The sequence below is a fragment of the Rosa chinensis genome, chromosome 6 (assembly GCF_002994745.2).
Source record: "Rosa chinensis cultivar Old Blush chromosome 6, RchiOBHm-V2, whole genome shotgun sequence".
NCBI lineage: Eukaryota > Viridiplantae > Streptophyta > Magnoliopsida > Rosales > Rosaceae > Rosa > Rosa chinensis.
This window is the reverse complement of record NC_037093.1, coordinates 52254585-52279521: the sequence shown is the minus strand read 5'-3', so window position 1 is coordinate 52279521 and position 24937 is coordinate 52254585. Positions and strand designations below refer to the sequence as shown.

Genomic DNA, 24937 nt, shown 5'->3' with positions numbered 1-24937 from the left:
CTCCCATGAAGCGCTTGAGTTTAACGTCCTTCAGCCAGACGTAGTGAATGCTTTTAATCCATGGGAGGTGGTGTGTCATGAAGGTCCTCTTCCTCCACGTTGCTCTCCTTAAAGGCTTCGTAGTATGGCTTCAAGCGATGGCCATTCACTTTAAACTCAGTGCCTGTTTGCTCACTTCGAATTTGCACTGCTCCATGGGGAAAAACATAAGTATAACAACAAAAGGACCAACCCAACGTGAGCGAAGCTTACCTGGAAAGAGTTTGAGATGAGAGTGAAACAATAAAACTTTTTGGCCTGCAATGAATGTTTTGCCACGAATCATCTTGGCATGAAAGGCCTTAGTTTTCTCTTTATAAATCCTTGAGCTCTCGTATGCATCATTACGTATTTCTTCCAACTCATTCACTTGAAGCTTTCTATGAATCCCAGCTTTGTCTAAGTCCATATTGAAGCTCTTCACAGCCCACCAAGCTCGATGTTCCAATTCCACAGGTAGATGGCAGGCTTTCCGTACACCAACCTAAAGGGATTCATCCTTATTGGCGTCCTATACGCTGTCCGGTATGCCCACAAGGCATTATCTAGCCTTTGACTCCAATCCTTGCGACTTGGGCTAACAGTTTTCTCCAAAATCTTCTTGATTTCACGATTGGACACCTCAGCTTGTCCACTAGTTTGTGGATGATATGGCCTTGACAGCTTGTGTGTCACATTGTATCTTCTAAGCAAGGCTTCAATCGATGGTTGCAGAAGTGTGATCCTCCATCACTTATGATTGCTCGAGGCATGCCAAACCTAGAAAAAATATTAGATCGAAGAAAATCTGCAACAACTTTGGAATCATTAGTCCGGGTGGCTTTTGCTTCCACCCATTTTGAGACATAATCCACAGCAAGAAGAATATAAAGAAAACCTTGGGATGAAGGAAAAGGTCCCATAAAATCTATACCCCAAACATCAAAGATTTCAACAACCAAAACATTAGTTAAAGGCATTTGATTTTTAGGTCCTATGTTTCCGGTTCTTTGGCATCTATCACATGTCATACAAAAAGCATAAGCATCTTTAAATAAACTAGGCCAATAAAAACCAGATTCCAACACCTTAAGAGCAGTTTTCTTAGAACCAAAATGACCCCCACAATTTTCAGAATGGCAAAACGTCAAGATATGATTAAACTCACTTTCAGGCACACAACGTCTAATTATACTGTCCGCACAAAATTTCCACAGATAAGGATCATCCCAAACATATTGCCTAGAATTCTTTTTAAGTTTTGCATGCGTAGAACTTGACAACGTGTTTGGTATTTTTTTAGTTACTAAGAAATTTACTATGTCAGTATACCAAGGTTCACTTACCTCAATTCCGAAGAGTTGCTCATCCGGAAAAGTTTCCACAAGACGTATGGCGTCCTCACCATGTACAAGGCGGCTCAAATGGTCTGCAACAACATTTTCACTCCCCTTTTTGTCCTTAATTTCGACATCAAATTCTTGTAGAAGAAGAATCCATCGGACTAGCCTCGGTTTTGCTTCCTTCTTCGAGAGTAAATACTTCAAAGCTGCATGATCATTATAAATAACAACTTTAGTTTGAAGTAAATAAGATCTAAATTTATCCAAAGCAAAAACAACAGCTAATAATTCTTTTTCTGTAGTCGAATAATTCAATTGAGCATCATTCAAAGTTCGAGAGGCGTAGTAGATGGCATAAGGCTTTTTCTCTTTTCTTTGACCAAGTACTGCGCCTACTGCATAATCTGAAGCATCACACATGAGCTCAAAGGGTAAGGACCAATCCGGAGGAAGCATGATAGGAGCAGAGGTCAGAAGCTCCTTTAATTTCTCAAACGCCACTTGGCATTCATCATTCCATTCAAACGTCACCTCCTTTTGCAAAAGTCAACATAGGGGTCTTGCAATTTTGGAGAAGTCCTTGATAAAGCGTCTGTAAAATCCTGCATGTCCAAGAAAAGAACGAACCTCTCTCACAGAAGTGGGAGAGGGTAAGTAGCGAACAAGATCAACTTTAGCTTTATCTACTTCTATTCCCCTAGAAGAAACAATATGCCCTAGAACAATACCTTGAGTAACCATGAAGTGACATTTTTCCCAATTTAAAACAAGGTTAGTTTCAATGCAACGTTTCAATATTAATTCTAGGTTCCCTAAGCAATTTTCGAAGCTATCCCCAAAAACACTAAAATCATCCATGAAAACTTCAATTATTTTCTCAATATAATCAGAAAAAATACTGAGCATGCATCTTTGAAACGTACCTGGGGCATTACAAAGTCCAAATGGCATTCGACGGTAAGCAAAAGTGCCAAAAGGACAAGTGAAAGTTGTTTTCTCTTGATCCTCTTGAGCTATGCATATTTGATTATAACCAGAATAACCATCAAGGAAACAATAAAAAGAATGACCAGCTAACCTCTCAAGCATTTGATCGATGAAGGGTAAAGGAAAGTGGTCTTTCCTGGTGGTGGCGTTAAGCTTCCTATAATCGATGCAGACTCTATGGCCAGTCACGGTTCTTTGGGGCACAAGTTCATTCTCTTCATTCTTCACAACCGTTATTCCGGACTTCTTTGGCACAACTTGAATTGGTGAGACCCATTTACTGTCCGAAATAGGGTATATGACGCCACAGTCTAGCAATTTGATGACTTCCTTTTTCACAACTTCCATCATTGGAGGGTTGAGACGACGTTGAGCCTCTCTAGTTGGTTTGGTCCCCTCCTCAAGAAGAATTCGATGCACACAAGTGGTGGGGCTTATTCCCTTGATGTCAGCTAAAGTCCATCCAATTGCAGTCTTGTGTTTCTTGAGTACTTTCACAAGTTCTTCTTCTTGAGATGGCGTCAACTTGGATGATACTATGACAGGCAACGTTTTGTCATCTCCCAAATAAACATACTTCAAATGATCCGGTAATGGTTTGAGCTCAAGTGTAGGGGCCTGAATCATTGAAGGAAGGGGTTTATTAGTAGATAACTGAATTGACAAAGAAGGAGGTTTTTACCTTCATAACGCAGATGAGTTTCAATGGAGGAAACATCTTCCAATGTTGGAGGGTCCAACGTTTTCTGAAGGTTCTTCATGGGGACCATGACGCCATCATGGGTGTAGCCAATGCCTTGCTCAATGGTTGTGACTAACGTATCCTTTCTTATTGCTTCCAAAACTTTATGTGCAAGAGTATCAAGTATGTTAATAGAAAAGCATGAATAAAATTCAATTGGATACCTCATAGCCTCAAAGATATTGAAGCCTATCACATCTCCATCAAATTCCATGATTAGAGAGCCAGCGTAGACGTCAATTTTTATCCTAGCAGTCCGCATGAAAGGTCTACCCAACAAAAGTGGTGTTGGGTTTATGGTGGATTCCTCCATGTACAAAACATAAAAATCCGCGGGAAAGATCAAGTGATTAACCTGCACAAGCACATCTTCCAACAATCCTTTCGGAAAGGCCTTAGATCTATCCGCCAATTAAATAATTACGTTATCAGTTTTAAGTTCACCTAGACCTAAAGATGCATAAACAGAATAAGGCATGACATTTATAGATGCACCTAGATCTAACATGGCATTTTCAAATCTAGTGTTACCGATAACGCAAAGAATGGTGAAGCTTCCAGGATCTTTGCATTTTGGGGGAAGTTTCCTTTGAATAACAGCTGAGACATTCTCATTCACCTTCACAACCTCCTTTTCTCGAATTCTCCTTCTTGTTGTACAAAGCTCCTTCAAAAACTTTGCATATTTGGGCACTTGCTTTATAGCTTCAAGAAGGGGAATGTTGACCTGCACTTTCTTAAAAGTATCCAAAATAGCCATGTCGCTTTCTTCTTGCTTGGATTTAGCAAATCTGCGAGGAAAAGGCATAGGAGAAGGGAAAGCATTAGTAATAACTGGAACTGAAGAGTTAGACATTTTACCCTTGGTTTCTGTTTTCGTTGGGGATTGCAATGAGCGTTCAATCCTGGACGTCGCAGGGTCTGGGATGGCAAGGTCAGTTTCAATCCTGGACGTCGTTGGGTCACTTTTTTCCTTCCTTTTTGAAGTTGGCGTCTCCTCTTCTTCATCAATGGACAAGGTGGTGTTCTTTTGTGCCTTGGGGACGTCATGGATGACCTTTCCGCTTCTGGTGGTGATGGCATTGGCAGATTCAAAGCTTCCCTTCGGATTTGGGATAGTATTACTTGAGAGCTTACCTCCTTCAGGCCCTTTTGTCATATGATCAACCACTTCCCTAGCTGCTTCTCCATTTCTTCCATCATATTTTGAATGAGATTCTGACCTTGCACTAAAGTCTGATTAGAAGTTGCTAGCATTTTAATAATCTCATCAGAATTATTATTAGAAGAAGAAGAAGATGAAGAATTTAAAGGAGTAGAGTTTAGAGGAGCCTGAGTCTTTTGGAAGAAACTAGGTGGAGCACGATTATAATTGGCGTTTGGGGCAACTCCTTGGACGTTGTCATTGTCTCTCCAATGGAAATTTAGGTGATTTCTCCATCCTTCATTATATGTGTTCGAGAAAGGATCATTTCGACGACGGTTTTGCCCTTGTTGGAAGCCTATGGCGTTAACTCCTTCATTTTCCATGAGTTGAGGGCATTGATCAGCTGCATGCCCTTGCATTGAGCACACTCCACATGCCATAGTTTGTCCTTTTGTTGTAACAACCTGAGACACAAGAGAAGTAAGCTTGTTAATTTTATCTTCCAAATGAGCAAAAGTACTTACCTCATTAACTCCATGTATTTCATGTGTGGTGGATCTTATTCCTCCATATTGTTGTTGGTTAGAAGCTCTACTTTGAATTAGAGCCATCCCAGCAGCTGGTTGTTTGTCCATGAAGGAACCTCCAGAAGCAGCATCAAGCATATCTCTCTCCAAGTTGGTGAGCCCTTCATAAAAACAAGTAAGCAAAGTCTCATCCTTCATGCCATGTTGAGGGCATTGAGCAAGAAAAGACTTAAATCTCTCATGATAATCCGCATATGACTCATCAACTCCTTGTTGAATACCACTAATCTTCTTCCTGAGCATGATGATGCGAGATGTGGGGAAGTACTTATCCAAGAATGCCTTCATCATGTCATCCCAAGACGTAATGTGTCCACTTGGCAACTCATAAAGCCATTGCTTTGCCTTGTCAGTTAATGAGAAAGGGCATGCCTTTAGTTTCAAAATATTCTCATCTACTAAATGTGGCTTCATGCTTAAACAAATGAACTGAAACTCCATTAGATGCTGGTTGGGATCTTCCATAGAGAGTCCATAGAAAGTAGGGAGACGATGGAGCAATCCAGACTTCAATTCAAAATTAGCTGTTAATCCTTCAGCTGGATTAGGGTAGGTGATGCAAGTAGGGATGCCACCTGGAACAGTAGAGGATGAGAGTTGCCTAATGGTGAAAGCCATTGGTTGAGGTGTTGGCGTTGAAGGTTGCTCTTGGAAGAGTGATGAGATGTCGTACACCTCTTCTTCTTCTTTAGGTGAAGATGAGCTTGCTTCCTTAAGCTTTTTGTTGATTCGAATTGTTTTTAGAAGCTCAGGATCGAAAGGAACAAGCTCGCCTTTTGGATTTCTCGCTCCTTGTATGCATAAACGATTTGAAGTACCTGAGGAGAAAACAAGAACGGCGTTAGAAACCTAAGAAGAAAAATGAAAAACAAAGGAAAATAAATGTAGGGTACGAAATAATGAAAGACTAACACAAAACAAATTTTATTTCAATTAGAAATCGTAAATCAAGTTAGAAAAGAAATAGAATTCTAATCGTTAACAAAAACTTTCTCTCTAAGTCGTTCGGTAACTCCTATCCAACATGACTAGGTAGCTAGGTAAGGAAAGATTTTGGTGGAGACAAAGCTCACTTGAAAACACTTCTCGTATCCAGACCAATCCTAGACATCATGTTGGAATAAGATGCGCCTAGATGAAGTAGAGATAGAGTCAATGTTAAAAACAAGAATTCCAAAATGATTCAAGTATGATTTCCAACCTTTAACCGAAAAGTTAATTAAACTAAAAATTAAAATTTGTGAAAAATAGGTATTTTTCAATCCCCGGCGACGCGGCGCCAAAAATTGATATGCTAAAATTAAGCGCTCAACTTAACCCTGCAAAATGTAGTCGTCAGTAGTAAAGGATAAGCAAGGATCGTTCGATGCCAGAGATTGAGGGTAACAAATTGATCACACAAAAATAAACTAACTATCAAAGAGCACAAATCAAACAAACAAAGAAACTATCTAAAAGAACAAAAACGCAGAATAGGGAGAAGGGGAGAAGAAGCAACGAAATAGAAAAAGAAAAGAAAAATAAATGTGTTAGAGACTCGGAAATCCACCACCAATTACTTTCGAACAATGTTAAGTTAACCTAGATTCAATTACTAAGGTGTGAATAGAAACCAACCAAGAAACAAGTCGGAGCAGATCATGTCCCTTATAAATGTTTCCCTAATTACTTAGTCTACGTGAACGCACAATAGCTAAGCCTATCAAACATGCAATCAAGGTATAGAACGCTATCCTATCAACAACACATATAGTGTCAACACATTTGAAGCATTAAGATTTCATGGAAACGTACGATTGATTATAGAGTTGCAGTCTAGTGTGGAACGCCTACCTAGCATGCTCTTCTAGTTGTTTAAAACATCAGCTTTTGTCCAAAGCCTTGCATACTTGTGGATTAGAAAACAAGACGATTAGGTGAATTATTTTCTAAACCTAGCTCCAATTACATGCATAAATCTTATGTTGGCCACCATAAAACAAACACATGCAAAAGTTTTCAATCAAGCAGAATTAAAAAATCAATTCACACCAAAGATCAAGAAACTAGATTTAAACAAACATATGTTCTACATAATTGGGGCTTCAAACCTTGCCCCTAACAAAAAGTAACTAGCCACACATCGTCTTAAATTCAACAAATAAAAACATGAGTATTAGATTACAAGATGATAAAAACCATAAAAGGGAGAATATGAGAGCCATGAATTCACTTTTAGGCAGCCTTGGATGCAGGCACTTCTTCAAGATAGTTCACGGTGAAGCTTGGTGGAGGATGGAAGATGGATTGCACGGTTTTTCTTCTTGAAGACTTGGGAATTTTAGGACTTTGTGTGCTAGGGTTTTGGGAGCAGAAGATGGCGCTGTAGGATGGTGATTTTCAACGTGTTCAGAGCCTCTATATATATAGAATACACAGCCCATGTTTCGTTTTCCAATTCTGCTTTGAAAGCCTCCCCTAGTTGCTTGAGGATTACTCTACTTGGTGCATAATTAAATGATTTCCAAGCCTTAATAATCTTCCCCAAATCTTGATGAATCATCCTAGGGCTCTCCTTCATATTTGCAGCAGAAATAACCTTCCAAAAATGCCCAAGTATTCCTTCCAAAGAAAAGTCTCGGCCAAAATACCCTGTTTTGACTAGGATTCAATTTCTGTCTCTGAAGCTTACTTCTTGGACAAGGAACGCCTTCGTCTTGACAAGTTTCTGGATGGTTCTTGACTCTCACGTGCTCTATGACATCATATCATCTAGAATGATCAATAACCTTCTGGAAAAACTCCATCAAAATAGCCGGAAAAGATCTCCCAAAAATCTTCATGAAAAGCTGACAGTTTCTGCCTTATCGGGAATCATACTTCGACTTTGATTTCCTACTGTCTAGTTGTCACTTCTGACCAGTTCTTTAGCTCTTGTTGAATTGTAACATCATGTCTTCAAGGTTCGCTGGCCCTTTCTGCAAACACAAAGCTGGAATGGTGCAAGAATTACTCCTCAAAATCGTTCCCAGAAAGCTGATTCTGAAACTGCAGTTTTCTGCTTTGCAGCAACTGTTTTGTACAACTTTTTCCGTGGACTTCCCTTGTAATTTCCGGCTAAAAGGTTGACCAAACTTGGTCCTTTGCATCAGTACTTCATGATCCATGGATTCTTTGTTCCCTTTCAGCTCCTATTTCTCTTGAATCGCTCCACGAACTACCTAAAAAGAAAACAAAGTTAAAACTGACTTTTTAAAGGAAATAGCTAAGAAAAGTATAGAGGATTGCACATTATATTTGTCGCATTTTATGCTCCTATCACATTCAACCCACTAGATCAACACATAAGTTTTTATAATACTCGTTTATATCCGTAGTCATTAGAGGTGATGCAAAGGAACTCATGTCCATTCTCACAATGTGTTTCCACATGAAAACCATTGGCTCTTATATCTTTAAAACTCAATAGGGTCCTTCCAGCCCTAGGAGCATATAGAGCTTCGGTGACATTAATACTTGTGCCATTTGGCAACATAAATCAATTGTGATGGTCCAGCCATCGTAGTCACAGAAGATCGACTAGGCGTCATCCATAGAAATAGTTGCCTAAGTCGCAATATAGTATGTGTGGTGCCACTATCAACAAGGCATTCCAACTCTCCAGGAAACATACTGAAAAATTATAAAGTTTGGATTTAAAACATGTCCATGACATCGAATAATAATACGATACTTTATTAATAAAAATAGCCAATGATTACATCAAAGGTCCCAAAAAGTCTACACCAAAATAAAATCAAACTAAGACACATTGTAGTCACTCTATCCATTTGGTAACTCCAATCAAATATGATCAGAAAAGTAGAGAGAGATGTTGGTGGAGCGAGGCTCTCTTAAGTACCATTAATCTCAATGACTTTCCTAGACATCATATTTCATTGGGTGCACCACATAAGAAAGAGTTTAATACAATTATCATTTATTGACTAAGGCATATTACCATTACAAAAATTCTTGAAAAATAAAAGGACTAATCTAATCAAAGTCTGCGGCATCCTTGTTCACTTCATCGTCAGCTTTGAAGTCCTCTATGGTGAGATGGATGTCTCCACCATTTTCTTCTTCTTCTGCAAGGTACACTTCTTGGTCCCTCAGGTCCCTGTATGCCCTGTATCTTGAAGCTAGTTGCTTGCTTGCCTTACATTGCTTGAACCTATGCTCACTTGATCCACATCGATGACACATGTCATTGTGGTTGCCTCCCTTTAACTGAGGTGCACGTTGTGGGCGTTCCCTAGGAGGGTTGGTGCCACCACCACGATCCATGGCCCCTCCACCACCACCAGGGATACCACGACCACCTCTCCCATGTGTGGCATTGCCACCACGTGGTTTCCTTCCTTGTTAGGGCGGTTATATGGACCCATACGTCCCTCATATCCCTTATTCTTAGGGTTCCGCTCCTTGCGCCCTCTTTTAGGTGCATTATAATTCGCCTCATGAACACTTTTAGTTCCAATGGGCCTTGAATTATAATTCCTCACGAGTATGTTATCATGTTTCTCAGCTACAGATATGAGATTGATAAGCTGATGAAAGCTCGTGATCTGTCCAGCATTGACTTCAACGCGGTATTATTTTGATACCACAATGGCTCAAATGGGGAAGGTGGAGAGAGTTTTCTCAATTAGCTCTTGCTCTATGACAGGTTGTCCACAAAACCTCAACATGGACTGTAGGCGAAGAGCTTCTGAATTATATTCAGCAACAGACTTTAAATCAGCAAAGCGCAGATTGTTCTATTGAACCTTCAAGTCAGGGAGGAGGGAATCTTGGACATTGCCAAAGCGCTCTTCTAGCGCTACCCATAGCTCTCTTGCATCCTTGATCGACATATACTCCAATCTGAGTGCCTTGTCCATATAGCGTCGCATCAAGATAAATGCTTGAGCATGCTTTGTAGGTGTTTGCACGAACACACGATCCGGGTTAGGTGCCTGGATTATGGGTAATATTCCCTTTGAAGTGAGGTGGTTCTCAACATCGGTTACCCAACTGTGGTAATCCGAGCCTGTTGAGTCAAGCATGGGAAAATTGAGTCTAGGTTCATTCGACATCTTGAAAATAAGAAGAGAAGATATATTAGTTTCGGAGCTAAACTTCCACGAGAACTAAAATAATAAGATTTCCGAGCTATGCTACCAAGAAAACAATTTCCAAGAATCTCTTTTGGATTAGACCAAACAATAATATTTTAATATGGTCACAATTTGATGCTTACAGACTCTCTTAGTCCGAGCATTATGAACACTCTTAGTTCATACGAACACTCTTAGTTTGTTAAGCGTGAATCCCCACAATTCCGCTTTATTAAATAATCGAACCCATATTCGTATATTGAAAATCCTGCAGAAAATAACGGAATTTAAAAGACAAGAGAGCAGCAACTTTAATCTTTAAAACTTACTTATTGAAATTCGGAGCAGATTCGCTTCTGAACAGCTCCAACTTCGAATGGTGTACAGATCTCAAAACGACTCCAATAGGACTGAAATTTGGAGGTCAGATAAAAGAGGCAGAGACGAACAACTTTGATGAAGGAAGGATTTTGATCTGAGATCCTGATCAAGACATTTTGGGCCTTTAATTGTCCAATTCCATCATCCAAGTATCAAACCTATTAAATCAGAAATATGACATAATTAGACTAATTTAGGCTAATAAAATACTCAATAGTTAAGAAACTAAGAAGATATAACTGCATTTTAGACCACATATCACACCCCCCAACTAGCTTATTGCTAGTCTCTAGCAATTGACAGCGACTCAAGACGACTCTCCAACTCAAAAAAATTCTAAAAACCAAATTACCTAAGCCACTTTCGTAGGGATCACAATTGCATTTAGCATATGCAACAAGCCTTTAATTCCACTAAGAATTCCTTAGCAGACGAGTTATAGTCTCGTGAGGGTTTTCCAGGGATGATACCCACAAACATCAATTCCAAGAGAATACTACTTCCCATCATTAAACTCAGAGATACAAAACAAAAATATATTTCAACACAGAATCAAATCATCCAATATCATAATTTCAGAGAGCTAAAAGAAGACTGAGCAAGAGCTCCACAAGTTGTCCAAATGCCAGACTCAACTCATAAACACCCAAAATTGCCTAGCCACAATCAGTACCATTCTAGGTCTCAGTTTCGACACAAACCAATTCATCATAAGCAAGCCTCAACTTCAACTCTCACATAGGATATATCACTTGGAATAAAATCGCTCAGAAGTTGGTTAGGTGTTTCTCTCAATGCATATGTGAGGAGAATTGATGTACATGGATGCAAAGAGTCTCACATATAGTCATGAAAAAAAAAACAGCTTTTTCTGGTAAAATAAAATAGATCTCATGAAAAGATACCAATCACCATTGAGAATATCGGATTACACCCCCTAGTTCCTTCTCTATCTATTCTCCACAATTGTACCACACAACGCCCAAGATCATAGAGGTCTTATATAGGGTTGTAATGGGGCTAGGGACAAGGCTAAACAAAGAACGGATAGGATATTCAAAGAATTCCTGAGAAACTATTAGAGGCCTTCAAATTATACACTAGATAATCTTGCCTTCTATGAGTCTGCCTCTAAATAATCTGCAATGAACCGTGCATACTCAAGATCTCTTTCAGTTTCAAATTTATTTATTTATTTATTATTATTATTTTTTATACTAGCAGCCCTTTTTGTCTTTTTTTCTTTTTCTTTTCGCAGTGTTGTAAATGATAATGACTATTCATGCAATAGGTATTGCTTAATGTATGCGATTGACAGACTCGTAATGTATGCAATTAACAGACTCGTAATGTATGCGATTGACATACTCGTAATGTATGCGATTGACAGACTCGTAATGTATGCGATTGACATACTTGTAATGTGCGATTGATTAGTATAGCTATTATGTATTGCCTTTTGTATACATGATGTAACCCTATATAAACCTCATGGTGAAATGAATACAATACAATTATCCAATTCTCTACAACACGTTATCAATACGATACTCTAACCCAAGCCCTAGCCAGAAAAAAACCCAAACACCCGAAATTTCTTTCACCAAAAACTGCCGCAAGCTCCTAGCCCTTGCTAGCCATACCGTGCGCTGCTCCTGCAGCCCTTGAGCACCCTTGTGCCTCCTACTGCACTTGCAGCATCGTCACACGCCTGTTGCCCCTGCAGCACGCTTGTTCCTGTGCATATCAGCCTGATTGCATGCCACAAAACGTCTTGATCGGGACCTCAAATCAAAATCCTTTCTTCAACAAAGTTGTTCGTCTTTGCCTCTTATATCTGACCTCCAAATTTCAGCCCTATTGGAGTCGTTTTGAGATCTGTACACCATTCGAAGTGGGAGCTGTTCAGAAGCGAATATGCTCCGAATTTCAACAAGTAAGTTTTAAAGATTAAAGTTCCTGCTTTCTTGTCTTTTAAATTCCTTTATTTTCTGCAGGATTTTCAATATTCGAACATGGGTTCGATTATTTAATCAAGCGGAATTGTGGGGATTCACGCTTAACGAACTAAGAGTGTTCGTATGAACTAAGAGTGTTCATAATGCTCGGACTAAGAGCGTCCGTAAGCATCAAATTGTGACCATATTAAAACATTATTTTTTGGTCTAATCCAAAAGAGATTCTTGGAAATTGTTTTCCTGGCAGCATAGCTCGGCAATCTTATTATTTTGGTTTTCGTGGAAGTTTAGCTCCAAAACTAATATATCTTCTCTTCTTATTTTCAGGATGTCGAATGAACCTAGACTCGACTTTCCCATGTTTGACTCAACAGGCTCGGATTACCACAGTTGGGTAACCGATGTTGAGAACCACCTCACTTCAAAGAGAATATTACCCATAATCCAGGCACCTAACCCGGATCGTGTGTTCGTGCGAACACCTACAAAGCATGCTTAAGCATTTATCTTGATGCGACGCTATATGGACAAGGCACTCAGATTGGAGTATATGTCGATCAAGGATGCAAGAGAGCTATGGGTAGCGCTAGAAAAGCGCTTTGGCAATGTCCAAGATTCCCTCATCCCTGACTTGAAGGTTCAATGGAACAATCTGCGCTTTGCTGATTTCAAGTTTGTTGCTGAATATAATTCAGAAGCTCTTCTCCTACAGTCCATGTTGAGGTTTTGTGGACAACCTGTCACAGAGCAAGAGCTAATTGAGAAAACTCTCTCCACCTTCCCCGTTTCAGCCATTGTGGTATCAAAGCAATACGGTATTGAAGTCAATACTGGACGGATCAAGAGGTTTCATCAGCTTATCAATCTCATATTTGTAGCTGAGAAACATGATAACATACTCGTGAGGAATTATAATTCAAGACCCCTTGGAACTAAGAGTGTTCATGAGGCGAATTATAATGCACCCAAAAGAGGGCGCAAGGATCGGAACCCTTAGAATAAGGGATATGAGGGACGTATGGGTCCATATAACCGCCCTAACAAGGAAGGAAACCACAGGTTTGGTGCGAATACATGTGGTGGCAATGCCACACGTGGGAGAGGTGGTCGTGGTATCCCTGGTGGTGGTGGTGGCGCCATGGTTGGTGGTGGTGGCGCCAACCCTCTTAGGGAACTCCCACAACTTGCACCTCAATTAAAGGGAGCACTACACCAAAAACGTTAACAAACAACACTTTTTGCACAACGGAAAAAAAAGTGTTGTGTGATGAAGAAAAGTGAATCAGACAACATGTTTAGTAAACTTGCGTTGTATAAGGTGGTTAAAATTCTGAAGTTTTTATCTAGAAGGTCATTACACAACGGTTACAAGAATAATCCGTTGTGTGAATCAAAAAAAAAAATTGCGGTAGATTGCCCTCCTAGATGGACTCAAATTTGGCTCCAAATTGTACCCTAGATGCCACTAAATTGTACAACAGTTTATTTACTTGTGTTGTAGGAGTATACTTGCAAATCATCATACAACGGTTTTTAATGTGCCGTTGTGCAAGTGAGTTGCAAAATTTGGAGAAGTCTCCAAAATGACATTCATCCCCCCCCCCCCCCCCCCCCCCCCAAAAAAAACAAGCAAATTTGACTTCAATGGTTTGTCATGCTTGCAACTTCCTACAACATAATGAACTATTTCTGTTGTGTGAATGAGAAATGCCTAGCCTAAGTGCCAAAACTGGCATTTTGATTGTACAAGCAGGAAATTTTTATCTTTTATTCCCTCAGCTATGTAGCAATTCAGACAACGTAAATGTGTATATACGTTGTCTAAGTAACTAAAAAGAAGAAAACAAAGTTATTGCTTAATGCCTGCGACAACTGAGTGCACATTTAAACAAAGTTAGTGCCTCAGCTGTTTTTTATGTCTGAGAGAAAAACTCCGAGCTTTTCTTCACTTTAAGCAAAACCTGGAGCTCTGCTTACCATCTTCTCAAAAAACTTAGCCATCACAAATCACAACCTTCTCACCATCTTTTAAGTCTGGATTAGGGGAGATGGAGAGGAGAATCTTGGTTGTAGTATGAGTCTTTTTCTTTTCTTATAATTCAAAAGGAAGTTCGATTCGATTTCATAACCTCTCAAATCTCTTCTCTCAAGATGCCCAACACTCATAGCTCCCCATCTCTGTCGCGAAATCTTCGTCCTCTTCATCGTTGAACTCTCACGTTCTACTCTCTCTCTCTCTCTCTCTCTCTCTCTCTCTCTCTCTCTCTCTCTCTCTCTCTCTCTCTCTCTCTCTCTCTCTCTCTCTCTCTCTCTCTCTCTCTTTCTCTAGATCGCTTCTCTCCCTGTCTCACTCTCAGTCTTCTCTCGCTCTCTTCTTCGTCCAGAAATCATAGTCTTCCTCTCTCTTTCATTCTGAAATCCCAAATAGGAAAACCCCCAATCTCAGATTCCCTGAAATCAACCAAATCTCTATTGGTCGAACCCTCAATCTGAAACCCAAATTTCATTGACCTAACTCTCGTCTCCACAATTAGCCAGATTTACACCACACAACCATGGGCTAGGAATTTGAAGAACAAGCAGCGCCGCCGGTCATCCTCCGATGGCAAGATTTGGGCGAGTTGCCGGAAAACGAGCTGATTATTAAGGCTCCTGAAGACAAAACCCCTCCTTGTGGTATGTAATTTCTGTTTTAATTCTAGGGTTTTCGAGCATTATATGTCATACTGGAGCAATCATTTGATTTTGTACCTAATATTTATCTTGGGTGATTATCTAACAGGGAAAGGGAACAAAGGGAAAGTGAAAGCATAGGTAAGTGATGATAAGGAAGGATGACCATTGGTTAATTACATCAAACTAAGTGAGTATTTCCTAGCTTGTAAGATGTGTCCTAATCTAGATTGGCATCAGACTATTCAGTGCCCTAACCTCACTCCTGGTATGTCTGCTTTAAAATTTTTGTTTTAGGGTTTGTCATGAGCAAGATTATGTCAACTTTACTTGGTTTTGGTTGCTGCCTGCTCTGTTTGTGTGTGTGTGTGTGTGTTAAATAATTCTCCTTTTGATTCTACATACTATTGGTTTAAATTGAGTTTATTCTCCACAAATGGTTTGCTCAGTGTTTGGGAATATGTGCATCGTGTTTCTCAGTTTGCTATGCAAGCTTTGCTATTTGAACAAAGTATGTATTTCTCGGTTACCTTAATATGTTTTTTCTAGCATTGTGTTCTGCTGGGAGTTCACTTTATATATGTTTTCACAACTTCATACATGCATGTGAGTTTATGGCAAGAAAGAATTTAGTCATTTGTACTAACACCTCACACATCCAGTCCCTTACTTTAGTTTTGCCTATAAGTTGGGAGGTATGGTAATGATTTATTGCTATTGTCTTAGAGGCAAAATTGTGCCAAAATTTTGGGATTATTCTGGTTTTTGAAGATAACTGCATTAGTCAATCATTTTAAATGCAACTATTTGTTGATTGGGTCGTTGATGTCATTCTATTTAATCTGCAGTTTTTTTTTTTTTTTTTTTGTGTTATTTGTTCCTCCTGAGAATCTTTCATTAATTGGTTACAGAGTTGTATGTTGTATAAGGTAGTGAAGTATTACAACAGATAAAGTTGAAGTGTTAAGAAGCAGTTTCAATTTTTTGTAGCTATACTCATTCCTCTACGCATGATTTCATTGTTATATACGTTTGTCAGGTTACCTGTCAAGTTTGTTCCACAACAAAGAAATCCCACACCACGAATATAAGATCTACTCTTATGAAGCTCAATCTTCTGGAGGATGGAATGGTTTCTATGGTATAACCACTACTAGAAAACAGGCCAAAGGGCACCGACCTGGGCATATCGATTTGGGTTGGTATCTTTTACATAATGGTTTGACATCGTTGAGATTATCGGTGTATTGATATGAAAATGCAACCCACCATCAGTGCCAATATATTTTTTTCAATATAATACTTTAGTTTTGGATATAATAAATGGATAATTGGCATACGTGGGCACAATTTCTGTTGCAAGTATTTACCATTATGACCCCAATGTCAGCCAAAAGGACTGAAGTTAGACGTGGGTGAGTGGGTCTTTGGAAAGAGCTTTGAAAACTCAAATAATTGCTTCCCTTCCCTACCTCATCGTCACCATTTCTTCCTTGATCTGAAAATCTATGGATACCGGATCCACTATCACCTTAGATATGCTTGCGGCACCGCCTACGCTAATGGCTCGACGGTAAGCCGATCTACAAAACCCATATGGTCATGTCACTTCTTGGAATGTCCCTTACCTCCATTCATCCCACGCGCCGAAGCGAATTCCCAACAAACTACTATCTTCTTCTCCGGTGTTCCTCTGTCCTCTTCTTCTCACTCTCTCTATCCCTTTCTCCGATGGAGATGGACACCCTCCCCAACGGCACCTCCGCCTCCTCGAGCCCGAGCCCAGCCATCGCACCCCCGCCGTCCTCGAAGCTCGGCCACCTCTCCGACTCCTTTAAGCTAGAGCACCAGTTCCTCTGAGTCCCCTTCGAGCACTACAAGAAGACGATCCACGCCAACCACAGCATCGCCGAGAAGGACATGTCCGCCTTCATCAACGACGCTGTCAGTCACCTCAATTCCCTCGTCTCCAGGCTCCAAGGCCTCAAACGAAAGGTAAACGAATCACAATTCAAAGAATTAGAGTGATATGGAGTATTGAATCGTCGAAATTCGAGCTGATAATTTTGAATGTTAGGCATAATAAGTAGTTATTCTGATTATATTGTGAAATTGTGATTGAGATTTTGTGTGGTGATTGATGTTGAAGCAGGAAGAGGGGAGCAAGACTTAGCACTTACAGGCGCAGAGGTGCCGGGCAAGGCTGGACCATTTAGAATGAGCAGATGTGGAGAATTTGTCAGAATGGAACAATGTGAGGTTGAACCGGATCCTTGTGGACTATATGTTGAGGATGTCTTATTATGATACTGCGGTGAAGATGGCCGAAAGCCAAAATATTCAGGTAGTTTTGCTTTCTGGTCTCGGATTAGCTAGAATCGTATAATATTATGGTTCTTATGGTATGGTTTTGGTCTTGTACCTTCCGGTATTTGTAACTCAAGCTAGGCCTATTCACTGAAATTTAGCTTGGCCAAAAGGTTTTGTAATTTGGAAAGTTACGTAAGTGAAGAAACCGACTTATCGATTTAAACAGGTTGAGTCTCATTCCCTCAAGTATAAGAGTTAAAAAGAGTAAAGACAAGTAGAAATAAGTAATGGATAATGGCTTCCAGTTTCTCTCTATGGAAGACTGCCAAGGTTCATTGGCATGTTACAACTCTTTGCTTTTAAGCATAATGTTACATATGGTCGTGTCACTATCAAGATCCCTCATGAAATTCATTGTCTTGATGTCTTTCTCATGCCTTCACAACTTTCTCTATTTTATGCTAATTTCTTCATGGTGAAGTTGCAGGCATAATCCAGTAAAATGGCGAAGGTATCACAATCATTGTGTTTCTAGTGGCTATTGTTGCTTTGTTTTAATCAGAATTCATATTTTCTAGTGTGATGCATACATGCAAACATCATCTAGTCGACTTATCGATAAACATGTTACAGAACTTATATTCATTGTTGATGCATTAAATCTGTTCAACGAGGATTTTTCATTTTTCTCAAACCATAGAATAGAGCCAAGTAGGCATGAGAATATAAAACTTGAGTTCAATGTTTTTGCATTGCAGGAACCGCAGTTTGGAGCCACTACCTCAAAAGTTTTATGAGTCATATTTGAAGAGGTATGCTGCCAAAATATTATATATTTAGTTCAACCTCTAAATTTCGTTGAAGTGTTGATTAGAGTTTTAGAATATAGAGTGTTAAAGGGTCCAGCAATAGGAGCCAATTTGAAGTCACTAATTTCTCAATTTTTTAGCAATTTTTTGTACCTTGGGCATTATGATGTATAGTTAGCCATGGATATATCTAGGAATGTAATATATGTTCAATGGGAGTTGGTTACAATGGCACTATGTCTACAAACATTTTAGGATTCCCCTTTTCTTACTATTATTATGAAATTGTCTGATTATCATTTGGGTTAAATTTGTTCATATAGTTCGTAATTTGGCTATGTATCTTTTAAAAATATCATCTCCTTTAAATTCTTGTTTGAGTGTTTCTACACTGAAGATTGTTCTTTATAAAATTTTGCAGTGGTGTATTAATCAAATTTTAATCTTTTATTGAGGTCACAACTCTCTTTTTGATCTATTTTTGTGGATATGTAGAAAGCTAACAAGTATTGTTCCTTCTGACAGATTTTCCCCCTATTGTTGTTCATGTGACCGGTGCCTTAGTTTACAGTTCAACTCTCACTGAAAGAGTGTTTATTCTAGTTGAAGGGTAATATAGGTATGGATTATTGTTTCAGCCATCTTTGTTCTGTTTTTTTATTTTTTATTTTTTTATGACTTATTACTTATTGTACTGGTATACATTCTTTTTAATGCTTTCATGAGATTGACTCATTCCTCTTGTTATATATTACTTTTATTGGCTTGATATTTATCAACTTTTTGTTGAACTGTAGGTACCAATTCACTTCTCATTTGTTTTGAAGGGTTGCACTTGCAGGTATTATTATGTTTTTCTACATGGGGTGGCTTCTTTAACATGAGTTATTATGCTTTTCTAATTTGGGGCACTTAGAATTAAACTAAAATTTTGTTTTCTTTTTGAGATGTGGTTTAGTATGTAAACAAATGGTGACAGAACTGTACTTGTGTTGTGTTTTTTCACATTTACAGATGGACTTAAAAAGCTGTACTTAAAAAGTTGTGCTAGTACTATATGACTTATGATTTAATTTCAGATGTTTAGTATACTTGGGATCATTAAATGTATCTGATTGTTAATTAATTTTTTATTATCAGTAGTGTGTATTACCATGTATATATTGTGGATACAAGACTGATGACTAGGAGGAAGAAAAAAGGAAAAAAAAAAAAAAAGCTCTAGTTTGGTGCCAATTAAAAATGGCACCAATTTTTTAAAAATAATTTGGGGAATGTTTCCCACTGTTGTTAGAGTGCCAATTAAAGATATAACAGTGTAAAAAGATGATGTGGCACCTGACAAAAGTAGCATGAGAGATTAATGTGACAACCATGTCAGTTTGGTTAAAAATAACCCACCGTTATTGTATTGGTGCCCTATATTCTAAAGGAAACTGAGGCAAAGGGCACTGTCAGGATTTGGGTGGCTGCATGGTGGCTAATGAAGATTTTGGTGGCTTTTGTGAATAATGAGCACCCTTATTGGAGGGTGTCCTTTGGCCAATTTTCTAGTAGTGAACTATCCACATGTTGAAATAATTTTTTAGTAAACAGTTTATTTGTCTCATCTATATATTATTTACATGGTTCTCAATGTTGAGATTGCTAAAAACCAATTTATATAAGTTGCTAGATCTCTTTGTTGTTCGCAAGTTTAACTTTAGAATCTGGGTTGGAATTTTGTTAATGATTCCATATTCACTTGGCTGTCGATTTGTTTCATATTCAATCTCTGATTAACAGGACTTTGTAGGTACGCATGAACATGCTGTTAGCAGGTGGAAAAAACATTTCGTCTGACATCATGGCACTGGTATCCCCCCTTTCCTGGTAATTGTTCATTTTCTTCTGTGGTGCCCTACTTAGTATTTGTGTCTCACATAGACAATTACTGTTGTTCTGTTACCATTTTGTAGCTGAGACATACTTAGGCATTTACCTCTTTTGCAGAAAGAGGCTCCGTCTTCCTCCCAGTTTTGTGTGAGGCTTTCACATACCATGGCTGTTGCTAATAAAATGGTATGATACTGTCCTTATTTAGATAAATATAGGAAAAGTCACATTGCATGCTTAGGAGCACTGTTAAGTAGAAAACATGAGTGGCTTGGGATAATGCACCATGTCACATACATCCTATTCAGACTTCTCTTTCACTAATTAGGACTAAGACTAATCTGCTGTCACTTTTGTATAATGAAAATTAGGGAAAGGTCGAGTGATGAACTGTTTTCATGATTCTGTGGTTAACTATTTTAGAACTTGAGCTAGGGAAGCATCTAATGTGTTCATATTATATGTTTATCATGTTTAACTGAAGTATGTTTTGTACTCTTGGGATTCCATGACATAGGCGACTGATTGAACATTTGGGAAATAATTGAACGGGGGGAGACCGAGTCATAAGTACTCTCCTGCTCTGTAACATTTGCTTTCGCAGTTGTACCTTAAGCTATACTGCTATTCTCAGGATGGTACAGTCAGACTTTCAGCCACTGAATTAATCTCTCTTGTTTTTTTTTTTTTTTAAATTTTGAGTTTGGTCAGTTTAATAACTCCAATTCAGTTCTCTTTTCCTGACTTCATTTTTTGAAAATATCAATTCTATGTTGTATACTTTTTTTGCTTAATGGCCATGCCAGCAACATGGTTCCAACCTAACTGTTTTCAAACTTTGAGTTATTCAATGTAGGATTCTATGTTTGTTTGGATGTATTAAAAGCAATTAAAAATAAAGTTGTTTACTAGCTAGTGTGCAATAGAAAATGAATGGGGCTAATCAAACAAGGTGGACTTAATTAAAGAAGTTGAGGCCTATGATATAGAAGAGAATCCAGCACCCAGATAAGGAATATCGATTCAACTCCTATGATATTTCCTGATGATTTTTCTTTGAGCATGAATATTTATGGACCTCATTCACTGCAATGTTTGGAGCTCTGTGTGGTTAAATTTATTACCCAACTTCTACTATGATATTTCCTGATGATTTTTCTTTGAGCTTAATATTTATGTACCTCATTCACCATGAACCGGTATTGGGTTTGCTTATTGCGCTATTACTAAGGTTTCCTAACTTATGGAATTACTGGTCGTCTTTTATCAATGTGGAAAAATAGACGTTGGGAGCCTTTGATGTGAAGTATCTCTATGATTTTGTGAAGTAGCATTATGTTCAATATTAGATTGCATTAGACCAAAGGCTCCATGACCATCAAACTATTGATTGCTTGGTCTGAAATTGCAGAAATAGATGTAGGGATTCACTTTCTAGGTTCTAGTGTTCTGCTTCCATAATTCTTGAACATGTTTCTGTAATCATTAATTTCACAAGAAAAAGATACTGATTTGTTTTGCTTTTTCAACTTGGAGAGGCCTGAAATTAGAGTTGAGTATTCAACTTACCAAATCGTAGATGTAGCTGTCATTTGCAATTCTGGAATACAGAAAGTTGTTAAGAACTGGTAACCTCTATGTTTCTTTCTCTGGATCAAATTGTTTTTGTTCTGTATAGTATACATGATCATTGATTTGATTGGGAACCAACACAGCCTTAAAAGAATGCTATTTGGCTTTTTTAGGTCCCTATCCTATTCTTGTGCAGCCTTGAAATAATTCAATGCTGAAAATGCTTTCTTGGGGATCCTCTTCAACAAGGTCAGATTTTATGATTCTACTTTTCATATTTTTTAAAGTCAGGGGTTTCAGTGATAGCTGAATATGATTTTAAAGAAGAGCATTTGCTTGTATGTACATTTATATTACTAGTGGTGACTTTGGCTAATTGTTTTTAAAGTACTCATGCATTTCACTTTTGTTTCATACATAAATGATCACTATATCGATTCGAAGTTTGTAAGTAACATTGGTTGGTTTATATTAGTATGTATCAATCAAATCATATTAACAGTGTAGCAAATGACTAATATAAAGCTCGGAGATGTATATGACTTCTATTTGGACAACTTGACTTGCAACTTTCAATAGTTAAATCATAAGCATAACAATTGGATATATGCACTTTTGGATGGCATGCAGAAGGTTGTGTTCTGATGGATAGAAAGAAATTTCAACTTTCTGAAGCTTTTTTGTTTGTATATAGGTTCTGGACTGGCTTTTTTGGCTGAGGTGTCTTTGGTTGGACATTTGGACAGAAATTGCAAACCACTCACTTCAACTTTAAAGGTTTGACATCATGGCTGCCTGCACAGACTAAGTTACTGGAATAGTGGGAAGACAAGAGTTTGTATCAATATGTTGAATATAGAAACCAAGTTCCTGCACAAACTCTATATGTGGCATGTTTTACGTAGTTGTATTAGCTTTTGGGAAATGCTTTTAACATTAAGTGATATATGGAATATGTTTGATTACTCATTTGAGCATTTGCAATGTGTTTTCTTTCCAATTGATCAACGATCTAGACGTACCATTATTTAGGTAATAATGGACCATTAATTTTGCCTAATTCTGATCACACAATGATCAGGTAACAAAAATGGGACAAAAACACATTGTAATCAATCATATCACACATCGGTTTTTAACGAATCAGTGTCTTCTGATTTATACTCAGACAACAGAATTAATTAAACTCTGTTGTCCTAAAAGTTAATCACACAACATAATTACTTGAACTCTGTTGTCCTAAAGTTAATCACACAACAGATATAGTCTAAGAACTGAAGTGTGGATGTCAATCAGACAACAGACAAAATTAAAAAATGTTGTCTGATACGCTTAACATACAACAGATCAAAAATGGCACTGTTTTCTGAAAACAGCGCCTCAACTGCTGTGCAGCTGCGCTTGGCATCTACCGAGCCATCTGCCGAGCTATCACACAACAGTTATAACACATACCTGTTGTCTGTGTGTTTCTCACACAACTGTGTTCCATCTTTGTCTGATTTTTCATTAGACAACGGCTCACTCTACAACGGTGAGTCTCCAAATCCCACAACGGTTTTCTGCCGTTGTCTAATAAGATTTTTGGTGTAGTGGAGGCAACCACAATGACATGTGTCATCGATGTGGATCAAGTGAGCATTGGTTCAAGCAATGCAAGGCAAGCAAGCAACTAGCTTCAAGATACAGGGCATACAGGGACCTGAGGGAGCAAGAAGTGTACCTTGCAGAAGAAGAAGAAGAAGGGTGGAGATGTCAATCTCACCATAGAGGACTTCAAAGCTGAAGATGAAGCGCACAAGAATGCTGCAAACTTTAATTAGAATAGTCCTTTTATTTTTCAAGAATTTTTGTAATGGCAATATGCCTTAGTCAATAAATGACAATTGTATTAAACTCTTTCTTATGTAGTGCACCCAATGAAATATGATATCTAGGAAAGTCATTGAGATTAATGGTACTTAAGAGAGCCTCGCTCCACTAACATCTCTCTCTACTTTCCTGGTCATACTTAATTGGAGTTACCAAACGGATAGAGTGACTACAATGTGTCTTAGTTTGATTTTATTTTGGATTAGACTTTTTGGGACCTTTGATGTAATCATTGGCTATCTTTATTAATTAAGTATCGTATTATTATTCGATGTCATGGACATGTTTAATTCCGAACTTTATTATTTTTTTAGTATGCTTCCTGGAGAGTTGGAATGCCTTGTTGATAGTGGCACCACACATACTATATTGCGACATAGGTAACTATTTCTATGGATGACGCCTAGTCGATCTTCTGTGACTACGATGGCTGGACCATCACAATTGATTCATGGTCGAGGACCAGCTCAATTTATGTTGCCAAATGGCACAAGTATTAATGTCACCGAAGCTCTATATGCTCCTAGGGCTGGAAGAACCCTATTGATTTTTAAAGATATAAGAGCCAATGGTTTTCATGTGGAAACACATTGTGAGAATGGACAAGAGCTTTGCATCACCTCTAATGACTACGGACATAAACGAGTATTAGAGAAACTTATGTGTCGCTCTAGTGGGTTGTATGCAACTACTATTTGAATTATTGAATCCAACCATGTCATGAGAGATGACTTATGGGATTCTGACACATATAGGCTTTGGCATGACCGTTTGGGACTCCCAGGTCGTGATATGATGATCCGTATATTAAAAACTTCACACGGACATCCATTTTTCAAAACGAAAAGAAGTCATAACCAAAATTCGATCCAAGGTAGGGCTGGTGCCGCCTACCCCCTGCGGCCCAAAAGTGGTATTGATGCCACCAATACCTCCTTGGTTCCTTCTTCTACTTCTAAAGTCAATTGTGACTTCGTGGCTCAACCGGATACTTCCCTGGTTGCTTCTAAAGCCCATCTTTTGTTTTGCAAAGCCTGCTCTTTAGCAAAATTAGGATGGAGACCATCATATGCAAAGGACACTAAGGAAAATATTCCATTCTTATGAAGAATCCAAGTGATATTTGTGGACCTATTCAACCAACTTGCGGACCATTTAGATATTTTATGGTGTTGGTTAATGCATCGACAAGATGGTTACATGTCATGCTATTATCCACAAGAAATGCTGCATTTGCTAAACTCCTAGCACAAATCATTAAATTAAGGGCTCACCACCCTGATCATCCCATTAAGTCAATTCGTCTTGACAATGCTGGAGAGTTTATATCAAAAATGTTTGATGACTATTGCATGTCCATTGGGATTGAGGTTGAACACCCTGTTCCTCATGTTCACACCCAAAATGGTCTTGCAGAAGCTGCCTTTAAAAGACTTCAAATAGTCGCTAGAGCATTGGTTATGCGCACCAATCTCCCTGTTTCTGCTTGGGGCTATGCAATATTGTATGCAGCTGCGCTCATTCGTCTGAGGCCTACTGCCACTTA

At 38.6% G+C, this 24937-nt stretch overlaps 2 protein-coding genes, 3 long non-coding RNA genes and 1 other non-coding gene across 6 annotated transcripts; 4 read left to right on the top strand and 2 right to left on the bottom strand.

Moving 5' to 3' along the window:
• Nucleotides 1-2952: 2952 nt before the first annotated feature.
• LOC112171539 lies at nucleotides 2953-4249 on the bottom strand. Its single transcript, XM_024308708.1, has 3 exons — nucleotides 3515-4249; nucleotides 3031-3445; nucleotides 2953-2966 (listed from the first exon to the last, which is right to left on the bottom strand). The coding sequence occupies exons 1-3, from the start codon at nucleotides 4247-4249 to the stop codon at nucleotides 2953-2955; spliced, it is 1164 nt and encodes a 387-aa protein (XP_024164476.1).
• On the bottom strand, nucleotides 4246-5442 carry LOC112171538. Its single transcript, XM_024308707.1, has one exon. The coding sequence runs from the start codon at nucleotides 5440-5442 to the stop codon at nucleotides 4246-4248; it is 1197 nt and encodes a 398-aa protein (XP_024164475.1).
• LOC112174985 lies at nucleotides 4961-5067 on the top strand. The gene has a single exon (XR_002926285.1). It is a non-coding gene; the product is annotated as a small nucleolar RNA R71 (small nucleolar RNA).
• A 10583-nt stretch (nucleotides 5443-16025) lies between the features above and the next one.
• Nucleotides 16026-20134, top strand: LOC121049764. Its single transcript, XR_005801256.1, has 3 exons — nucleotides 16026-16094; nucleotides 19868-19944; nucleotides 20065-20134. It is a non-coding gene; the product is annotated as an uncharacterized LOC121049764 (long non-coding RNA).
• On the top strand, nucleotides 17063-18913 carry LOC112173438. The gene is made up of 4 exons (XR_002925566.2): nucleotides 17063-17297; nucleotides 18022-18075; nucleotides 18598-18691; nucleotides 18870-18913. It is a non-coding gene; the product is annotated as an uncharacterized LOC112173438 (long non-coding RNA).
• Nucleotides 20135-21493: 1359 nt separating the features above from the next.
• LOC121049899 lies at nucleotides 21494-22308 on the top strand. Its single transcript, XR_005801590.1, has 3 exons — nucleotides 21494-21575; nucleotides 21693-21768; nucleotides 22214-22308. It is a non-coding gene; the product is annotated as an uncharacterized LOC121049899 (long non-coding RNA).
• Nucleotides 22309-24937: the final 2629 nt, after the last annotated feature.